Below are 20,232 nucleotides of genomic sequence, written 5' to 3' on the forward strand. Positions count from 1 at the left end.
GTATTATACTTTCTGATTAATAAATAATAGGAAGATTGAATATCTCTTATGATGTATTAAACTAAAATAAAAATGGACCAAAGAACTAAGCATTCTAACCTGCTAGAAGACAAAATAGGTAAAAGTTTTTGAAATCATAGGCCAAGACTTACAGAACAGTATTCCAGTTGCACAGGAAATAGTACTGAGAATAAATGGTATCATATCAAATTAAAAAGCTTCTGCACAGCAAAACAGACAAGCAGTAAAGCAAAAAGACAGTCTGCAAAATGGGGTGGGAGGGAATGTCAGCTGATCCTCAGACAGAGGACTAAGTATGTTGTAGTGTCACAGAAATCTGAGAGCATACTGAAATTATTAACAAACAACAAAATCCTGCCACAGTTGATAAAGACAAATAGGCACTGGACCTCCCTGGAAAAGCTGTCAATGGCTGAAGCTAGAACAGTTAAAAAAAAGAAAAGAAAGAAATAGAATAAGGGGCGGGGCTTGCCGGTTAGCTCAGTTGTTAGCACTTTTTTTGTATTTAGTACAGGGTCTGCAGGGTCTCATTACATAGATCAGACTCGTAGTGATTCTCCTGTTTACCACCTCCCAAGTACTGGGATTACCAGCGTGCGCCACCACACCCAGTCTCAATTGCCTCACCATCTCGGCGCCCAAGGGCAGGCCCGACATGGCAGGCAGGGGATTGAACCCCCAGCCCCTGCATCTGCCTAAGAAGGCACTTTAATCTGCTGAACTATTTGGCCAGCCCTAGCTCAGTTGTTTAAAGTGCGTGTTTGGACAAACACAGGCACGGGGGACTGTGGTTCGATCTCCACCTCCACATGCCATTTCAGACCTGCCCTTAAGGCAGACTGAGCCAGCCAAAAAGGAAAAAAAAGAAATAGAATAAGAAACATAGGGAAAAAAACAAAAGAAACATAGTACTGAGTTATTAAACAAAGTACAAAACAAATATCCATGAGTGATACTAATGCTTAAACTGATTTAATAAATAAATGAAAGAAAGTGAACACATCTCTCGTGTAGAAGCACTGCTGTGGAGAATCCACTCTCGGAAGGAAAGCATAATTCCCCAGTCTTTAAGTACAAGCTGTATATAGTAACTTCCTGCCTAAGAGTTCAGTATTGCACAAGGATAATAAAAGACTAACAGTGGAGACAGCTTACAAACACTTCAGCTAGCTGCTTAAGACAAGCATCTGTAGTGATAAGTTATCTTGACTGCATTATGAGAAAGGTGCCCTTCTGTAGTCTTCTGCCTCAAAACCCACAAGCACAGTCTCCCATAAGAAAAACATCAACATACTCAAATTTAGTGATATTGTGCAAAATACCTTACCTGTCATCTTCAGGACTGTCACGTTCATCAAAAAAAAAAAAAAAAAAAAGGAAAGTCTTAGGAATTATATGGAAGCATAAAAGAACTTTTTGACTGATTTCCAGGACAGTTGGAGATGGATAACAGAGGGAAGAAAATAAATACTTAGTAGTAAAGCACTACCTTAGCACTGTGATGTACTGATGCCTTTTTCAAGCATAAACCAGTCTCCAAAACTTTGTTTAAATTTGAAATTATTTTTAATGAGTTATACAAATATGAGTTAATTCAAATGTGAATTAATAACTAGGGCATTTGGCAAATAAAAGTTGGATGTTATTAATGCTTTTCATGGCTATTGTTGTACATTGTCTTCTGCAGGGAAGCAAAACTACCTCCTCAGCCTTTATCCCTTATAAGCATTTGTACTTCTTTCAGGTGACTTATACTTTGTGTGTATTGAAATGGTTTAAAGACCAACTAATAATTTGCCGGGGAAGAGAGACTTTTTAACCTCAGAAACCCAGTGGGCACAAGGGTGGCTGTCTATTGTCATGTCTGTTCCCAGAATCTCCACATCAGAAAGTGCTGTACCCATTTATATTTTTGCTTGGCTCTTGAGAATTCACTCAACTTTCTACTTTACATCACTTTAATGGTTTTTAGGTTTAATTTACTTGACAATGTGGTCATGCTTGCTTATATGCCTGCAACAGTAAGGATCTGGGGCCACAAAGGATGCTGCTGTGCTGATGTTCTCCCTGGGTCGTTGTGCAGCTTCAGTATCTTCCTGCACTTGATTTCTATGAAACCTGACTTCTTCCCGACACTTGACTTCTGAACACTTGCCTGAAAATACTGTCAGTTTTATATCAGGAACTGGGACACCCTTGAAAGGTTTGTTGATTTCCTTTGTTGTAAGTGTTAGGAATAAAACCCACTACCTCTTGTATGTTAGATAATTGCTCTACTACTGATTCACATCTTCAACCTTAAAAGTATTTATATTTTAATTGCTTCAACTTATATAAAGAAAACAGACTGCCAATACCATTGAAGTTTCTTTGCTTTTATTTTTATATTTACCATCACTACATGTAAGTTTTTATTTCTGAAATTCTTCTAAAAAGAACACCACATAAATATTTCAGATATACACTGGGAATTCTCTGGGAATTTCCTTTATTATTCAAAACTTCACTAAATCTATTCCAAACTAGCAGGTAAGATATCAGAGTTTGGAGTTGTTAATTGATAGTGTCAACCTGAACAGTTTACAACTTAACTGAATTGGCCAGCCAATTCTGGGATAGAGAACCCACCCTATGGTTGCTAATTGCCTGGATGGTGTAAAAGGGAAATACAAAAGGATGGATTGGCTTCCATTCTTGGGAGGAGTTCCAGTCTTTGCCTTTATTTTATTTTATTTTATTTTATTTTATCTTATCTTGAAGAGTAAAAACAAAAGCAAATAGCAGAAACAAAGACAGAAACAGGGTGACATACACAATACATATGTTACAGATTTTTAAAACAAGAATAACTAATTAATAATGTGTTAGGTACAAACCACACAATCAACAGATCAGGCATTCTGACATGAGTAGATTTACTCAGGGCATCAAGTAGGCTGGCTATCTAGTGGACCAAGACAACAGTGAATAAAGGGAATAGCTGAGGGAGAACTAATCTTGGCAGGGCTACCTGGTCTGTGGGGGCCATTTAATGTGAACAAAGGAGTTTCATGGTTGCTTGTCCAGGTCAAAGTCAGGTGGACCGATTCTGTGATTTTGTGTTTGACTCTGCGTGGGGCCAAGGGGGAGAGAGTTCGGGGGCAGGATGCCTGGGAAACTTTGAATCCTGACCTATGACAATGGTTATTCTATTATCTATTTTTATCATCAGATCTGTTGCTGAGGTTAACATATAGTTATGCAAGATAGGACAAATAATTGAATACTACCACTTGCTTTCAAGAAACCTTAAATTTTTTCCATATCTTTGTTTTTGTTTCTTTACTGTTACAAAAAAAAATCATTTTAACGAGAGTATACCAATAATTGTAAGACATTAGAAGCAGTACATTTAGAAAACCAAGACGAGACATATTCAAGCATGACTTTTATATTACACATTGCTATTGCTTGGGTCTATTGCCATGCACTAAACTAATGCCAAAATGGATTATAGATCTAAATATTAAGACAGAAACACTAAATCTCCTGGAAGAGAAAGTAGATAGAAATCTTGAAGACATAGGGTAGGTGGACAGTTCAGAACAAAAACCAAACAGCACAGAAAATGCTGTAAAGAACCAACAACTGGGATCTCATCTTATTGACAAGTGTCTGCATGAAAAAGAAATCACCAACAGAGTGAAAAGACAACCCACAAATTGAGAAAACATCTTAACCAATAATCAGTCTTTGCCTTTAGCGTGGACGTTGTCTCCTGGCTCTGTAGTTCAGTCTTTGGCTTCTGCCTTGGATCTTTCAGCCTTCCAGTGTAGACTCATCAGACTTCTGTCACAGACCCTTAGCATCCTGATACGAACTTGCATGGACCCTGCATTGAGCTCCTTCAGTCTCCAGTGTGCAGACACCCTCTGCATGCTTCCTCATCCAACTCTGTGGCTGACCCATCATAAGCCAATCTTGTAACTTCTTATATATTTGTATACCTTGTCTTGTATTGGTTTCTTTAGTAAAACTCTAATGGATACAAAGCTCAGTAGTAGTGTACTTGCCTAGTACACAAGGTACTGGGTTCAATCTTCAGTTTTGGGTGGTAGGAATGGTATCATATGCAAAGACTGGGCTATAATTCATGTCCCATTGCCAGGCAGCTGATTTAATTCATGTATCTAACTGCCAGGCAGCTCTGACTTAATTTTATTAATAAAAAGACTGATAAAGGTAATTAGGTCTGTTTGTATCACCAATGGTATGAGCTGCCTCATAGGGCAGTCATGCTTATATGATTGTTGGTTCTAGCTCATGGAAACATATGAACCCAGAACAAGAGACCTGCTAGTATCATTAGGTTAGCCTTTCTTGAGACACAGCATTTTGACTTGCCTAGTTTGAGTAAGGAAGACCAGTCCTGTATGTGATCCTGAATACATACATATTAAGTCACACCGAATACTCAGAAGGTGCTACATGTCCTCCTCCAAGATATTTTTCATTTGCATTTTTACTTGTTTATAGGCCTAATCCTGAAATTATTTATATTATTACAATTCCTCCCAAAACTTAAGCAAGTTACATTAAGAAAGACGATAACTAAAGCATCTACCTTGGGCAAAATTTGTTTAATTTCCATGTATTTATGGGGTTTTGTGGTTTCTTTTGTCATTTATTTCCAGTTTCATTGCACTGTGGTCAGATAATATGCATGGGATAATTTCTAGTTTCTTGCATATACTTAAGCATGACCTATGGACTAGTATGTGGTCTATTTTAGAAAATGCCCCATGTGCAGCTGAAAAAATGTATTCAGATGGGATTGGGTAAAATACTCTGTATATGTCCATTTAGTCCATTTGTTCCAAGTTCTCGTTCAGTTCTGCTAATTTTTTGTCTGCTTGACCTATCTTTTTGGGATAAGGGGGTGTTAAAGTCTCCTGTTAAAATTGTGGTATTGGATATAAGATTTTTCATGTTCATTAAAATTTGTCTTGTATAGTTGGGTGCTCCCAAGTTTGGTGCGTACATATTTCTGTTACCTCTTCCTCTTGCATTTTCCCCTCTCCAGTATGTAGTGACCTTCTTTATTTCGTTTGATCATTCTTGGTTTGAAGTTCAGACTGTCTGCGAGCAGGATTACTATCCCTGCTTTTTTCTGAGTTGCTGGGGCTTGTAGTCTTATTTTCCATCCTTTGACTTTTATCCTGTGAATTTTATGAGTTAAGTGTGTTTCTTGTATACAACATACATTGTGTTTTGCTTCCTAATCCACTCTGCCATTTTATTTCTTTTAATTATGAACTGAGTCCGTTTACATTGAGGGTTATAACTGAGATGTATTGACTTATGATTGACATGTTATTTACCTGCTGTTGTATACCACTTTTTCTCTTGTGTTTAATTATTTGCCCTACTTGGTAGGTTCTTTCCATTCTCTTTCATGGAGTTGTAGTCATTTTGTTCCCTCTCTAGGATGTCTTTTAGTAGTCTGTGTAGGGTTGGCTTTGTCAACATGAAATTCTTTTGTTGTTCTTTGTCATGGAAGTATTTCACTTCTCCATCAAACTTGAAAGAGAGTTTTGCAGGGTATAATAGTCTGGGCTGGAATTCGTTTTCATAGAGGACTTGTACTCTGCTCCATGCTCTTCTGGACTTGATGGTTTGTGAAGACAAATCTGCCATTACTCTGTTGGGTTTTCCTTTAAATGTGATCTGTTTCTTTTCTCTCACTGCTTTTAGGATATTGTTCTTGTGCTAGATTTCTGGGATCTTGATTATTATATGTCTCTGTGTGTTTTTAATTGGGTTGATGTTATTTGGAATTCTGTACACTTTGGTTACCTGAATGTCAGATTGTTTCCCCATATTTGGGAAGTTTTCTGCTATTACTTCTGCCCATATTCTTTTTATATCATTTGTATTGACTCCTTCTTTCTTATTGATACCTATTATTCTTACATTGTTCATCTTTGCATTATCTTGCAGATGTTGAATTATTTTTTCCTGCATCCTCGTTGTTTTTAAGAGATCTTTTCTTACCTTTTCAATAGCTGCAACATTGTCTTCAAGGTCTGAAACTCTATCTTCACTTTCATTCAGACAGCTCTGCCAGTTTATGAATAAGATCTTAATTTCCTGTATATCTTTTTGAACTTGCTTTATGTATTTTATTTCTTTCCTATGTTGCTCATTCAACGATTCCATCATTTTTCTTTTCTCCTCTATTTTTTTCAGTGTTTTTTTAGAAGCACTTAGTAATTCTTTCATTATAGTTATCCTTTTTTAACTTCAGATATTATTTCTGAGCTGATTTCCTCTATACCTTTCTGCAGTTGTTTCTTTACTTCAGACGCTATTATTTCAGAGATTTCAGGTGTGTGATTTCCAATTTCTTCTATGCTGTTGTCTCCTGCATTTGTTCTGGGTGGGCTCGCAGCCTGAGAATGCATTTTGCTCCTTCCCTTTTCATTTGGTATAGTACTGTCCTAAGACCTTTTGCGTAGAGCTTTGGTGGAGTTATTACCTTAGCTCCTACTGATATTCTTACTCAAAGAGATTATGTGGTTAAGGCAATTACAGTTTTGTATTTACAGAACTAAAATTAGGAGCATTAATAATGGGTAGTGATATATAGCAATTGGCAAACTTTTATTAACTAATGGGTTTGTATTTTAGACCATAAGAGCAAACATTATGTCTGTGTAGCTAAGCAGATATTAATTTGGGAATTTGTATTTAAATTAGTTCCCCTAAGTTCTGTCTGGTCACCTCCCCTTGATGTATATGGGGACTTCCAGGCAAACTAGTTCAACCCAATCAAGAGAGAAAGAGGATGCTCTCATAGGGTCTAGTAAATTGTCTCAGCTTACCAGTTCTGGATCTATAAATATGCTCTTCCTCCAGATGTGCCTGGCTTGGGTCTGGCTGCTGTGCTCAGCTTCTTCCTGCTGCAGTACACTGGGCCTGGGCTCTGGCCTAAAAGGGATCCAGTGAGGGAATGCGGGAGGTCTCCCTCACACGCAGTACCTGGGCTCTTTTTGGAAAGGGATCTGGGGAGCAGGCGAGCAGGCGAGCAGGAGCAATATCTCACATGCCACTACCTTGTGAAAAATTTGAATACTTTTTTTCAGTATATTTACTGGTTAAAAACAATCAGACAGAATGCTAGTCTAGTTATAAGAAGCAAATGTGATTTTTGTTATCAGCTGCGAACTCACAAGGGTTGTGAAATCAAGCATAAACTAAATAATAAACAGATGTGAGTCACCAAATATAGAATGTGTCCATACTGACTGCAGTAGGGCACTATGAGATGATAGGGTATACACCGAAAGATACAATTTACAGGTCACAATGTAATAGTAACCTTTCACTATGTAAGTTGAAAATTAACTTTGGAAATATTAGATCATTTGTAGCATATAGAGATGTATTAGGGAAAAAAAGTAAAGAGTGTCATTCTTGTTTTAGATTTTAGCCAGCCTTATAGGAATATGCTCTTCCCTTTAGACAGAAGTCAGTTCTGTTGATGTCCATATGGTTGTTGTTGGTTTTTTGGTTTTTTTGTTTGTTTGTTTTTTGTTTTTTGGTTTTTTTGGTGCTATAATTTAGACTATTTTGCTGACATTCTAAATTACAGTATTGGATCATTGGTGGATGATTTTAGGCTTTTAGTGTACTTTGGTCTCTTAGTAACACCCTGGAGACTCAGAGTAAGAGTTCTAATTCCAGCTCCACTGGTGACGCACCATTTAACATTTAGTGCATAGTCCTTACCAGCAGAACACTGGTGTCAAGAGGGTGGATGCCTGCTGCTACTGCTGCATGCCAAACTCCCTCTAAAACATGGGATATTGAAACTCATTTGATATTCTCATGGGTACATTCTTTCTTCAGTCAGGTGAGTCCCACAAGTAGGAGTTTTCTGAGTCTTGTATCCCTACCTCACGAGGACGTGACAGGGCTCTAGTTAATGTGACTCAGTGGCTTCCCATCCTGAGAGTAAGTCCTTCACTGATTTCTCACAAAACATGAAAACTGGGAGAAAAGAAATCTCACAATATTTGACAAACATTAAGCATTCTGTTACTATTTATATAATTTGTATTTTGAGAAGACAGAGATCTTGCTAAAGACCATCAAAATGAACAAAAATCAAAAAGGTTCATTTATTTTTCCATGAAAAGAAGAAGCATTAATTACATGTTGAGAATGAGGAGCTTCACATTTTCTCATGTAGAATTCTGGATGTCTCCCAGAACAGTATACTCAAAATATAGCAGAGTATTTCTGGTATGATTTGACCCTCCTAGTGTACAATACAAGGTCAGACCTTCATTAGTCTTGCTTATAATCAAGCATACTTTGTTAAATTTCATACTCCAGTCTGTTGTATATTTGATCATAATGTTTAGATACCAAAGGGTATCACTTGTTAAGGATACCGTCTAATTTTCCAGTCACAGAGTAAATACAAAATAATATGTAATTGTCATCCAGTCCTGTGGGTGGGGACAGGTGTACCACAGAAGCCCTGAACTTACCTGTTGGGTAAATTGAGAAGATCTGATTTTCTTCTACATAAGAAAAGTTATAAATTCCACTGTGTTGCTTATTAGCAAAACAATAATCCCAATACATTTAAATCCTTTGACATTTTAATATCAACTATACAATTTTCTTAATGAAATTTATATTTTTATGTGTGAAATTTAAACACTGTTATGTTCATTCATAACGCATGCTTTGTGTTGCACTCAGAAGCTGAGATTGTGAAAGGAACCAGAGGTGAGGTAGTAAGGTAAGGTCAGAAATGAATGCATAGACAATAAAAGCAGCAGAACAGGCCAGCCAACTCTCTGCTGCAGCCTCTGAGCCTCTCCAAATTCTGGACAGGAACTGCTGATACCCCTAGGTGTGCATTGTGTGCAGCATCTCACCCTTCTTTTTTTCTACCCAGGTATGTCCAAATTATGTACCACTTGGAAATAGCAAATAGTGCCTCATCTTATTTCCTGTTTTCTGGGGCACAGATGAAGAACTGAGATGAGAAAACTTACCTGTCATTCTTTCTTTACAGAAATGCATTTCTGATTTTGTAAAATTTTTAAAAATAATTAATTTATTGATTTATTTGGTACAGGGTCTCCCTGCACAGCTCAGACTCACAGTGATCCTCCTGTCTGAGCCTCCCCAGCAGTGAGATTACAGACGTGCACCACCATACCCGGTTTCAGTGGCCAGCACTGTGGCATTGCATTTGGTACCAGGGTGATCAAGTCTGGGTCTTTGGGCTTGCCAGGCAGGCACTCAGACCACAGTGCTATCTCCCCAGCCCTGATTTTGTTCTGATTTTTATAAAATAAATAAATAAAAAATATCACATAGTTTCATTCTCGATCCTGATTTTCTGAAAGTATTTTATTCCATTTATTGCAGTGTAACCCTAATATGTAAACTGTTTAAAGGATTAGAAAGTTTTTTTTCTCTGATACATCCTCTACATATAATTTGTAACTAGTAATTTTTAAATGCCCGAATATGTCTTTATTATCCCAAAACAGCAGTCCTTTGTGTCTAGTTTATTCCATTTTGAAAACCAACGAATATTTGGGAAAGGCCCACTAGAGAACCTGAGTGGAATTCAGGGTGTCCACTGCAGGTCTCATCAGGACAGAGCGTGCATGTTGATTTTCAGTCATGCTGGTAGATGGCCATGAGAAGTGAGGAAGCATTTTACATAGCACAGGGCATTTGACACACTGATTTTCAGCTCTCCACTCCTAGTTCTCCATTTGCACAATCCTAAAAAGCTTTAGTGGTATTGTCCTACTGTCCCTGACACTTCTTCCCCTGTGCCGTGCACACTGGGAACTCTCAACATGAAAAACAAGGAGACAGCTCTCCAGATTCTAGAAATCTTAAGTTGGGCTTATGGGAAGTTGCTTAGAAACCTGATTCTAAAAATAATTCCTGGTCTGCCTGAAAGAATTTAATAGCTACTGTGAGAAAGGACTAAAGATAATGCAATTGACCAGTAACTTAAGTATACTGAACAGTGCAGCTGCTGGTTGCTCTTGTGTCATATCTTTCACCATAGTGGCCTGAAAGTTGGCCTCAATCTGGCCTTCTACAGATGAAGAAACTGAAATTTTACATGGTTACAGCTATTGCCCAAACTCTGGAACCTGATTCAGTCAGCCTAGAACCACAGCTGTTGAGAAGTTTACTGCACAGTCTCTGTAAGAATGTAAATTTATCTACACTTATAATTAAAACTTATATAAACTTATGATGAAAATCATATCCTGAACACAGAATTTAAAATGCTCTTGAAATGATTTGAATTATCAGAACCCAAAATAAATTCCTGAAAGTATTATGTGCTAGTGAGACCTGAAGGTAAAGATGAGCTCACCCCGCCTTGTGAGAGTTGGGCTTGGAAGAAGCCACCGCAGACCCTAACAATGTCCACGTTACTGGCAGGAGACAAGTTGTGCCTGGAGAATACAGACAGAGGAAGCCTGACCTTAGAAAATCACTAAAGAAATTGTGGTTTTATTGAGCCATCTGTCTGATGAACTCTCTAACCTCTGTGGTAGCATTGCTCTGTTGTAAATAGTATAGTCTCATTAGGTGGTGCTGCTTTAACTGATCATGGGATTAGTATATCATGCATTAACTAATTAATGTCTTGTAATGAAGCTCTTAAGGACTTCAAAGAACATTTATTGTAATAAAATACTGTTTTTATAGAATAGGCATTAAATTATTCTTCTATTTGTCATTTTTAAATTTTTAGCATTAGCTCCTACTTTTGAGTACCTGCATATGCCAGGGAATTTGCTTACCCCATATTAGTCAGCATGTTTTCAATATTACAGAAACGGAAGTCAGGCCTCAGCTGAGTGAGGACAGGGTGGACAGCACAGGTCCAGCTCAGAACCCTGGCTTGCTATCTCCTTTGCTGTTTTGTCCTCTTTACATTAGCCATTATTTTATGTAGACATTTACAAACAGTCACCAGTTTTTCTTTTTGTAAGATTCCTTCCTCTGAAGCAAAAGAGAAGCAGGAGAGAAGTAATCATTTTTTACATGGAGTGGGAGGACTGCCAAAGAAAAGCAAGAACCCTCAGGGAGGAGTCAGAAAGACAAGGAATTTATTGAGCTGGGTTTAGGGTGGAGCTTATATGGGCAGTAGCGTTGTAACAAGTGCTGACTGGGGAAGACTTGGTGCGGGGAGTGGAGAGGAGCAAGAAGAGGAAGTTTGAAGTTAACCAAGGGGAAGAAGTCAGTCTAGGAATGGCTCATCATCAATCTTAGATACCCATGCCATGATGCCTGGTCAGCATGATGACCCAGCAGACTTGTGTGGGTGCAGACCTATCACTTCTATGTTAGAAAAATGTCAAAATGAACAACTCAAACTGTTTGCTCCTTCATAAGGCCCTAGAATCTGAGTAGAGAAAATTTGATGACTTATGTGACTTCTTTCCTGTGCTCTGGGACTGGCTGGTATGGGCTGTCTTCTAGAGTTTAAACTTGTCTCGTTCTGGGGAGACAGCACAAATTGCAAAGAAGTTTTATATGATTTATGTAAAAGTATATTTTAAACAGTAAGGCCAAGAAACATTTTGCCATATTGCTACTGTTCACCTGCCGAAGTGTCATTCAAAAATACACATGTGAAATGGCCACAAAATTGTAAGTTTCTCTGTATCTAACATGTCTTGGTGAGCGTTCTGCATGCCAAGGTGCTGTGCCATTTCTGCACAGCATCCACCAGGCAGTCAGACCTCACCCTGTGATCTCTTCAGGTTGCACTGGTACAATGGACAGAGAGCGTTGGTCTCACTCTGGTCAGCAGAGACCTTACCTCCATGCAGCTGAAGACTCCTAGTGGCCAAGTTCTGACCTACTGCATCCTGCAGATGTTCCCTTTCACTTCAGAGAGCAAGCGGATGGGCATCATTGTCAGGGTATGCCACATTGTATTGCCTTCATTCATGGGCCCTGCAGTGAAGGTGCTATTACCCAAATCATTTACTTTTCTGTTTTTTAAAGTAGACACAGAATATTTTCCCCAGAAAGGTAGAAGTTAAATATTTATTCAAATGTCTTATGCTTGTTATACTTTTTTAAAAAATTAATTTTTTACCAAGAAGCTAGTGTGGTTTTTAACAATATGAAATATCTGGTGATATAAAATAATTTTCCTAAGACTACAAAGGAAAAATATATAAAGGGAGTTATTAATTTTTTAAATTAGCTGAGCTTATTTTGTCTTCAACAAAAGTAGTACGGAGTTTACACTTAATAATGATTTATGATTGTAAAGTTACAAAAACATACCTTTATTAGGATTTTCTTAGCAAATTCCAAAAATATGTCTCTGAAGTTTACTATAAATAGTGAAGCATTGAATTAAACTTTGAAAATTTGAGAGAATTAATGCTTACCTTCCAGCTTATACTTTTATTTGTTAAACAAATTGTATCTCAAAAATTTCATCATAACCTCATAAGGTATTCAGTGATAGCTTCTCCTCTTAATTGTGCTATCATTTCCACAGAGAAAAATGTACATAAAGCTCAACAAAGAAGAATGCTTTCACTAAGAATTGCTTTCCCCAGTGCATTTTACATTAAGTTTGCTGTTGTTTGCAAAGAGTGATGTGACCCAGCTATCCCTGTTTGTATTTCCACTATTATAGGATGAGTCTACGGCAGAAATCACATTTTATATGAAAGGTGCAGATGTTGCTATGTCTCCCATTGTCCAGTACAACGATTGGTTGGAAGAAGAGGTAAATTACCTACTCTTAGAATTTGCAAACTATTTCAGGAAATTTAATAAACAGATGACAAATAGTTTCTTTTCTTCAAAATATAGACATTAGTATCATTGGAATAAGGTGAACAATCAAAATTTAAAACTAGATACCAGTCATTGCTAAGAGATAACATTTTCCCACCAAATTAGTTTAAAAGCTTACGGTTTTTAGTTTCAGAAAGCAGAAGGAATCCTGGCTAATTATAAAAATTTGCTCTCTATTGAAAGTACTACTTTTTTTAGATGTAATGTATATAGAGGTGTTGAAGCAAGTACTCACAGTGAACATTCTATATGTAATACTAAAAGCGGCAAAAAGCATTGAAGTCCTTCACAACAGAATTTTGAACTAGCTTCAAATACATAGCCAAAATTAGACTTTAATATTTTTATTTTGTAACCTAAATATAAGCAAGATGATTGTGTGTGTGTGTGTGTGTGTGTGTGTGTGTGTGTGTGGCCAGCTCAGCCCATCAGGGGGTGGGGCTGGCCGTCATGTGGTGCTGGGGAACTGAACCGTGTGTTCCTTGTGCCTTGCTAAGCTTGTTCTAAGTAGGTGCTTCAGACCACCGAGCCATCTCACCAGCCCCCTAAGCAAGATGATTCTAAGGCAAATTTTAATCAATACTAATTTGTTCACTTAAAAAATAGAAAATAACGTTTGCATATAACCAATACTATGTTAAATCCTTCCTAAACAAATATGATTTACAGTTAGTCTCACGAGGTTATATTATTGTTGATTTGATATGTTAATCCATAATCAATTTTCAGAGGCGAGCTGTAATCATAATCCTTCTTCCTGTGTGTGTGTTATTGTTAGTGCTAATGTCTCATCCCTCTCAAACCTCAGAGATGATCTGTCAAGGCAGCAGCCACGCCCGATGTCAGAGATAGAATTAGCAATATGAATCAATAACTCCTTCAGGGCACTTTGATTTAATCAGGGGCATGAATAAATTAGACTCCCCAAAGACCTAATAAAATGTCATAAAAATTACTTTTGGTCATAATGATGTGCAATTAATTGTAAAATACTTGTTTAATTTATTTAGCTTTATGAGGTCAAGTCAATAAATGTCTTGCAGCAGACAGATATGTCAGATTGCTTTGCACACAGATAACTTTATTATAATGCCTTTGTACACGTATTATCATAACGTTATGTTTCCTTTCCATGGATAAATCTTTTGGCCCTTCACCAGTGTCTTTGTTTTAATATTTAGTCCGAAAGCCTTTTGTTTTAAGGAAGCAAGTAAAACAATGGCTGTTGGATTCTGGCTTTGCCAGAAGCTTTCTGCCTCCGGCAGGGCCTTTAGTGTCTTCTTACCGCAAATTGGTGTTCTCACCACTGCCAGCTACAAATGCCCAAAACAGCCAACCAGGCTGCAGTTTGGAGCATTGAAAATGTTATTAAAATTTGAAATAGTTTGTCAAAATTTGAAATATGACAGGGAGACAAGAACTAGATAAAGGAGTTTGTAAGTTTTCTGGACCTCAGAGCATAAACCTGCCAGCAAGTGAAAGTCACCTTAAAACGTGTTAAATTACATTATTTAAATGGGTGGAAATTGTTCTTCATACTTGATAGTTCACCAGTAGTATAGCTAAGTATTCATTAATAGTTTCTAAAATTTTGTGTTTTATAGCAAATATTACTCTCTGAAAAACCAGGTTTCAAATTAAAGCTTCTTTAATTAGAGTATTTTCTGGGCACTTGGTAATAAACTGTACAGCTTGCTGTGTGTTGATCACCTGGTAGAAGAGACTCCTGTCTGGCTTAGCCTTCCTATTCCATATAACAAAAGATGTGGTGCTCCTTGGGTGCTTGGGCTGTACTCTTAAGTTCTCCTCCCAGAGGAAGTGATCCTGACAGCCTGTGCTCCTCTTGACTATCACAGAGCCAGGTATTCTCTGTCCCATATGCATGCTGTCTGTTCTCCCAGAACATTGAAATCTTGGGGCAGGACTGTACCTGCTCATAGCTGTTGAGTACAAAGACTGTGCCTGACCTTCAGGAGGCCCATCGTGCCCTTTGGCCTCTACCTGCCACCATTATCCTCAATCCTCTTCTCAGCCTGGCAGCACTGTCCCCATTGGAGCTGGGCTAGATTCTTATCACTCAGGACTGTGTCCCACTGGAAAATGTCCCTCACACATATCCCAGCATCCCCTGGTCATAGTGCAACCACCTGAGAAATGGTTGCTGCTTCCACTTGACCCATGAGGGAATGGAACTAAGGAGGGTGAAGATCATAAGACTTGCTAGTGCCAATCCACTTCACTCTTCATGGGTTGTAACAATCCTGCGGTTGCAGAGTAGTTATTAATATATTTGTCATTTCAAGTTTTTCTTTTTTTAATTGATTCCTGTTGATCTATACTACATGGTAAGATTTGACCTCATATGGGAGTGATGGCGAACCTTTTAGAATTTTCAGTGCTACAAGCAGCCTGCTGCTGCATAGGTTCACTACCGCTATTACATGGACATATTGTGGTACACATTTGCAAATGTAGCTTGACTGTCCAAAGTTGTTGTCTTTGAAAAAATTCAATTTAAATTTTGAAAGAAGTTATAACTACTTTCAAAGAGGTATGTCCAGCCCCTACCAGCCTTATACCAGAGAACCTAGAGGAGTTGTTTTTTTAGGTTGGAGGGGGTTTTTTTTTTGGGTTTTTTTGTTTTTGTTTTTGTTTTGTTTTGTTTTTGCCAGTACTGGAGATTGAACCCAGGACATTCACACCGAGTTACAATTTTTGCTACAAAGTCTCATTAATTTGACCAGGCTAGGCTCAAACTTGCAATTCTGCTCCCCACAATTACAAGATTACAGAAATGTGATCTCATACAACCTTTTTCTTTAACTTTTTACCAGCTAAAACCGTTGAGTTTCTGGGGGAAAATACTAGTTTATTATTTTGATGCCATTTTTTTTTCATGCTATGGAGTATCTCCAATCATTTTATTTATTTTTTTATTAATTTTATTGAGAAAGAAATAGCAGTGAGACAGTTTCAAAACAGATTAATAGGACAGTTACAATAATTAATACATTGCATATTGTTGTCTTCGTAGTAGTTATTCCTAGTACAGACATGATATCTTGTCTAAAAGATTAATACAAATCTTTCTTCACCATGTCTTACTATGAATGACAGTAACATCTTTCAGATGCCTATTGAATGTATTTTTTCTTCTTTTTTTTTTGTTTTTAGTTCAGTTTTTTTGAGACAGGTCTTACTCTGTAGTTCAGGCTGGACTTAACTATGTAGCACAGGCAAGCCTTGAACTCTCAGTGATCCTCCTGCATCAGTTTCCAGAGTACTGGGATTACAGGCCTGCCTATTTCTTGTTTCAACAAGGGAATCAGATGGTGACTCCTCCAAGGCTCTCTTACCTGCCTCATGATACCTGAACTTGGATGCCAGGTGTGTGGGGCTCCACCAGCGTCAGCACTGTCAACTGGTGAGAGTGTCCTGACTTATGGTGATGACCCTCCATGATCCACCTGGCTCACATGACTAAAAAATATGAATGAAGAATAAGAGCAACAACAAGAATGAATGTCCATGGCACTAATTTTCTGCCAGATACTGCTGTGTGACTTTATACACATGAACTGACTTAGTCCCAGAATATCCCTATTAGAACTCATCTCTACTGGACCTCAGAGCATAAACCTGCCAGCAAGTGAAAGTCACCTTAAAACGTGTTAAATTACATTATTCTACTGACATGGAAACTTGAGGCAAGGATAGCTAGGTTGTTTACCCAAGAATACATAGCAATATGTAGCAGAAATAGCTTTCCCACCCACCCTCTTCAGTGTGTTATCTTAGTACAACATTCCACAGGAAGCCTTAATGTCCCCATGCTTCCCCAATACCACCATCTGCACTGTTCTTATTTCATTTACCACATAAAACCTGACATTAGCCTTCAAGAATAGGGGAGTTGAAGAAAGAAGGGTTCTTAAAATGAGAGTCTTGTGATAGGAGCATGTTATGGCACTATCAGAATAGCTTGGCGCCACCTCCAGTAAGTTTCTTCCTCTCTCATCTATCTCAAGGGAGCAGTAAGATTAGTGACATCATAGGTATTAGGAGATTAGAATGCTGAGTTTACTGGAATAAACAATACGTTGAAATTATACCCAACTTCTGCAATTTTTGGTTATATTTCTTCATTGAGGACAGAGAAAATCTCTATTATGTGAGGTTTATGGTCCTCGCCACCACCGTGCTTGTAGGTAGTGGGCCGGCACAGCAGTGGAGGACAGCATAGCAGCATTGCCACAGAGTGGTCTTGACAGCACCATGTGGCCCTGTCACTGTTGTCTCAGGCTTCTTACGGAACCCATAAGTAACTTGGCCCCTCCTTTTCCAGTGTGGAAACATGGCTCGTGAAGGGCTGCGGACTCTTGTGGTGGCAAAGAGGGCACTAACAGAAGAGCAATACCAGGACTTTGAGGTGAGCCAACATCAGTAACCTGCCACTTGCAGATTCACCTTCCACATAGAGCACTTTGTATCTCCATGACATGAGTCCTAATAATATGTACATGCCATTATTAAGCCAGTATTGCTGCAGCCTAAGGGTGAAAGCAGCCTGGCTCCATTGGAAATCTCTTTCTGAGCCCTGCACCTCCAGTGTCCACAAGAGCCAAAAGATTCCATTCCTTAGGGCAGGCTAAGTGTGTTTGTCTCTCCACAGCACACTTGGGAATAGAAGTGATTCAGACTTTGGAGTTACTGGATTTTTTAATGTTTATATAGATTACTGGCTCAACCTCCCTAACCTGAAAATTTTAGCTTTAAAATCTGACATCTTTTTGAGGATTGTGATAGTGCTGCTTTTGTATCTGACTTTATATCTGATTTTGGAGTATTTCAGCTTTTGGATTTTCGAATTAGGCATTCTCTACCTGTTTTATAAATTTTTATATAGCAAATGATGAGAAACCAGCTGTACAGAGTACATACACGCAGGTACACAATGTATCCCCTCTGTTCTCAGAGCCGATACAGTCAGGCCAAGCTGAGTATCCATGACCGGACCCTGAAGGTAGCTGCAGTGGTGGAGAGTCTGGAGAGGGAAATGGAGCTGCTTTGCCTCACTGGGGTAGAGGACCAGCTGCAGGCTGATGTGAGGCCCATGCTGGAGATGCTGCGGAATGCTGGGATCAAGGTATAGTGTGCTGTGCCTGACTTCCCACAGGCTTTCTTTAAAGCAAACTCCTGTTTTCATTTCAACTGTTGTTTTTCGATACTCCTATGGGATCATTGGTAACAGAGGTTTGTAAGCCAAGTCTCACTCTAGATCCTATCCTTCCTTACTATAAAAGCCTGTGTACCTCCAGAAATACCTCCAGAAACTGCCCCTGCCTTCAGACTCTCTGCTTTGCCCATTTCTCCCCCAAACACATGCATTTCCCAAAGATACATGTGAGTATTCTTGTTCAGACACATGCCCTACCAGTAAAAGTTTCCTTACTTTCCATCAGCCTATCAAAATCCTGTACCATAGAGTCCAAATATAAAGGTTTCTCTTGCAGTAGGTTGCAAGCTCCCAAGACCCCATTCTTGGTGAGCTTTCGCTGACCTGTGGGTGTTTAAGGTGTCAGATGAATGCTTTAGGTTTAGGTTTCACACACTAGTGAATTGTCCACGTGCTGAATTACATTATGCTTCAAGGTTTCTAAGCCATGGATAGAATCTGAATGTTAGCTGAGATTATTCACAAGACACAAAGGAGCCTGCCATGGTAAGCTCCTCTCATACTCCTCCCTGGCCACTGAGTATGGCAACAGGATCCCTCTTCCAGAGACTGTAAGCCTGTGAAAGCAAAATGGCTTTTCTCTTTCCAGGTTCTTGTCAAACACATGTGAGTTCTTTCCCAGCTCCTTGTGCATTTGGCACTGCATGAGGATCTTAAGAGGACAGTATCTCCTGCATAGTCTCGCCTTGCCCCATCATGGCAGATTGGCATTTGAAACATGGTGTCTGCAAGATTCTGACATTCTTGAATACATGAGGTGTAACTCCTTCCCAAGTATGAGTTTGGGTTCTGTGGTGATGTCATCCCTGGAAGGTACATGGCAGAATGTTTCTTTTCCCTGCCTGTTGACCTTTTACTACCTTACTGATTTGTCCTTTCAGGTCCAAGGGAACTAATACTTTATGGCATTTTATTTTTTAGGAAGCTACTTATAGTTCTCATTGAAGCACAGAGCTCAGTGATAGACTTCTACAAACAGTGTTCTTTAGTACTGCCTCAAGGATTTGAGACCTACTTTTGAGGATAGAAAAAAGTATAATTTGGCTTTGAAAGCAAACTCCATAGTTAGATGAGAGAGGCAAACTAAAGGGAAGGTCAGAAGCAATCTTGCTCCATCTTGTCAGTCCACCCTCAGTTTCTGAGGTGGTTCAGGTGAGTAAAAGCATTAGGAGAGCTGATACAACCTAATTAATACCAGACATGTCATGAAGCTGCTGCAATGTCAGAGGGATTGCTTAGACAAGAGTTCATAGTTATGGAATAGGAATCCAGACTCAGCATTTAAATTACCTAAGTTCAAGTGCATTGTACAGAATCAGATGACCTCTTATTTCAAAGAACATTCAATCTATTTCTTAATCGTAGATGCTGGATTATGTAAATATTAAGGTAGTAAATGTTTCTCTGATAAAGGTTTGAGTATTTATATTAGATCTTTGCTAAACTGTGTAAGAATTTTGTTTAAAAAATGAGACACTTTAGTGCATGTTCATCATGCATGATCTGACCCCAGATACGCCTCCAAAACTTAAGGGTACACTTTATACTAAATCTTCTTATATAAAGTTCCTGGGTCTGTCCTCCAACATGTGCCTGTGGCCTCATGGGATGGACCGTATGGTCAGCTGACAGAGGAAAAGAAGTCTAGGGCTTTGTTTACACATGGTTCTGCATATTATGCAGGTATCACCCAGAAGTGGACAGCTGCAGCACTGTAGTCCATTTCTGAGACATTCCTGAAGAACAGTGGTAAAAAAAAAAATAAATAAATCTTCACAATGAACAAAACTTGGGCCATGTGCCTGGTTGAACATTTTGCTTGGAAGAAAAAGTGACTAGATGTGCAACTATTTACTGATTCATGGGCTCTAACCAATGGTCTGGTTGAATGGTCAGGTACATGGAGCAAATATGAATGGAAAATTGGTGACAAAGGTGTTTGACACATTTGAGATAGAAAAAATTGACACAAAAACATTTGAGGTAGGTAGACTTCTCCAAATAGGTGAAGGATATAAAAATAGGCTGGCCAAATCCCTGGGCCAGCCTTGCGGGCCCTGCCCCCAGGGTGCACTGAGACAGCAATTGAGACTGGGAGTTGTGGC

The 20,232-nt window shown here is 38.6% G+C and overlaps 1 protein-coding gene across 7 annotated transcripts in view; it reads left to right on the forward strand.

Moving 5' to 3' along the window:
• Atp9b (ATPase phospholipid transporting 9B (putative)) overlaps nucleotides 1-20,232 on the forward strand; it is a 449,279-nt gene that overhangs the window by 362,031 nt on the left and 67,016 nt on the right. For all 7 annotated transcript variants that reach the window (XM_023700057.1, XM_023700058.1, XM_023700059.1 and 4 more), the window contains exons 16-19: nucleotides 11,832-11,993; nucleotides 12,728-12,820; nucleotides 17,237-17,320; nucleotides 17,867-18,037. In XM_023700057.1, coding sequence (XP_023555825.1) covers nucleotides 11,832-11,993; nucleotides 12,728-12,820; nucleotides 17,237-17,320; nucleotides 17,867-18,037 — 510 coding nt within the window. The remainder of the gene's footprint in view (nucleotides 1-11,831; nucleotides 11,994-12,727; nucleotides 12,821-17,236; nucleotides 17,321-17,866; nucleotides 18,038-20,232) is intronic.

This window comes from Octodon degus, unplaced genomic scaffold (genome assembly GCF_000260255.1).
Source record: "Octodon degus isolate 3935 unplaced genomic scaffold, OctDeg1.0 scaffold00120, whole genome shotgun sequence".
Taxonomy (NCBI): Eukaryota; Metazoa; Chordata; class Mammalia; order Rodentia; family Octodontidae; genus Octodon; species Octodon degus.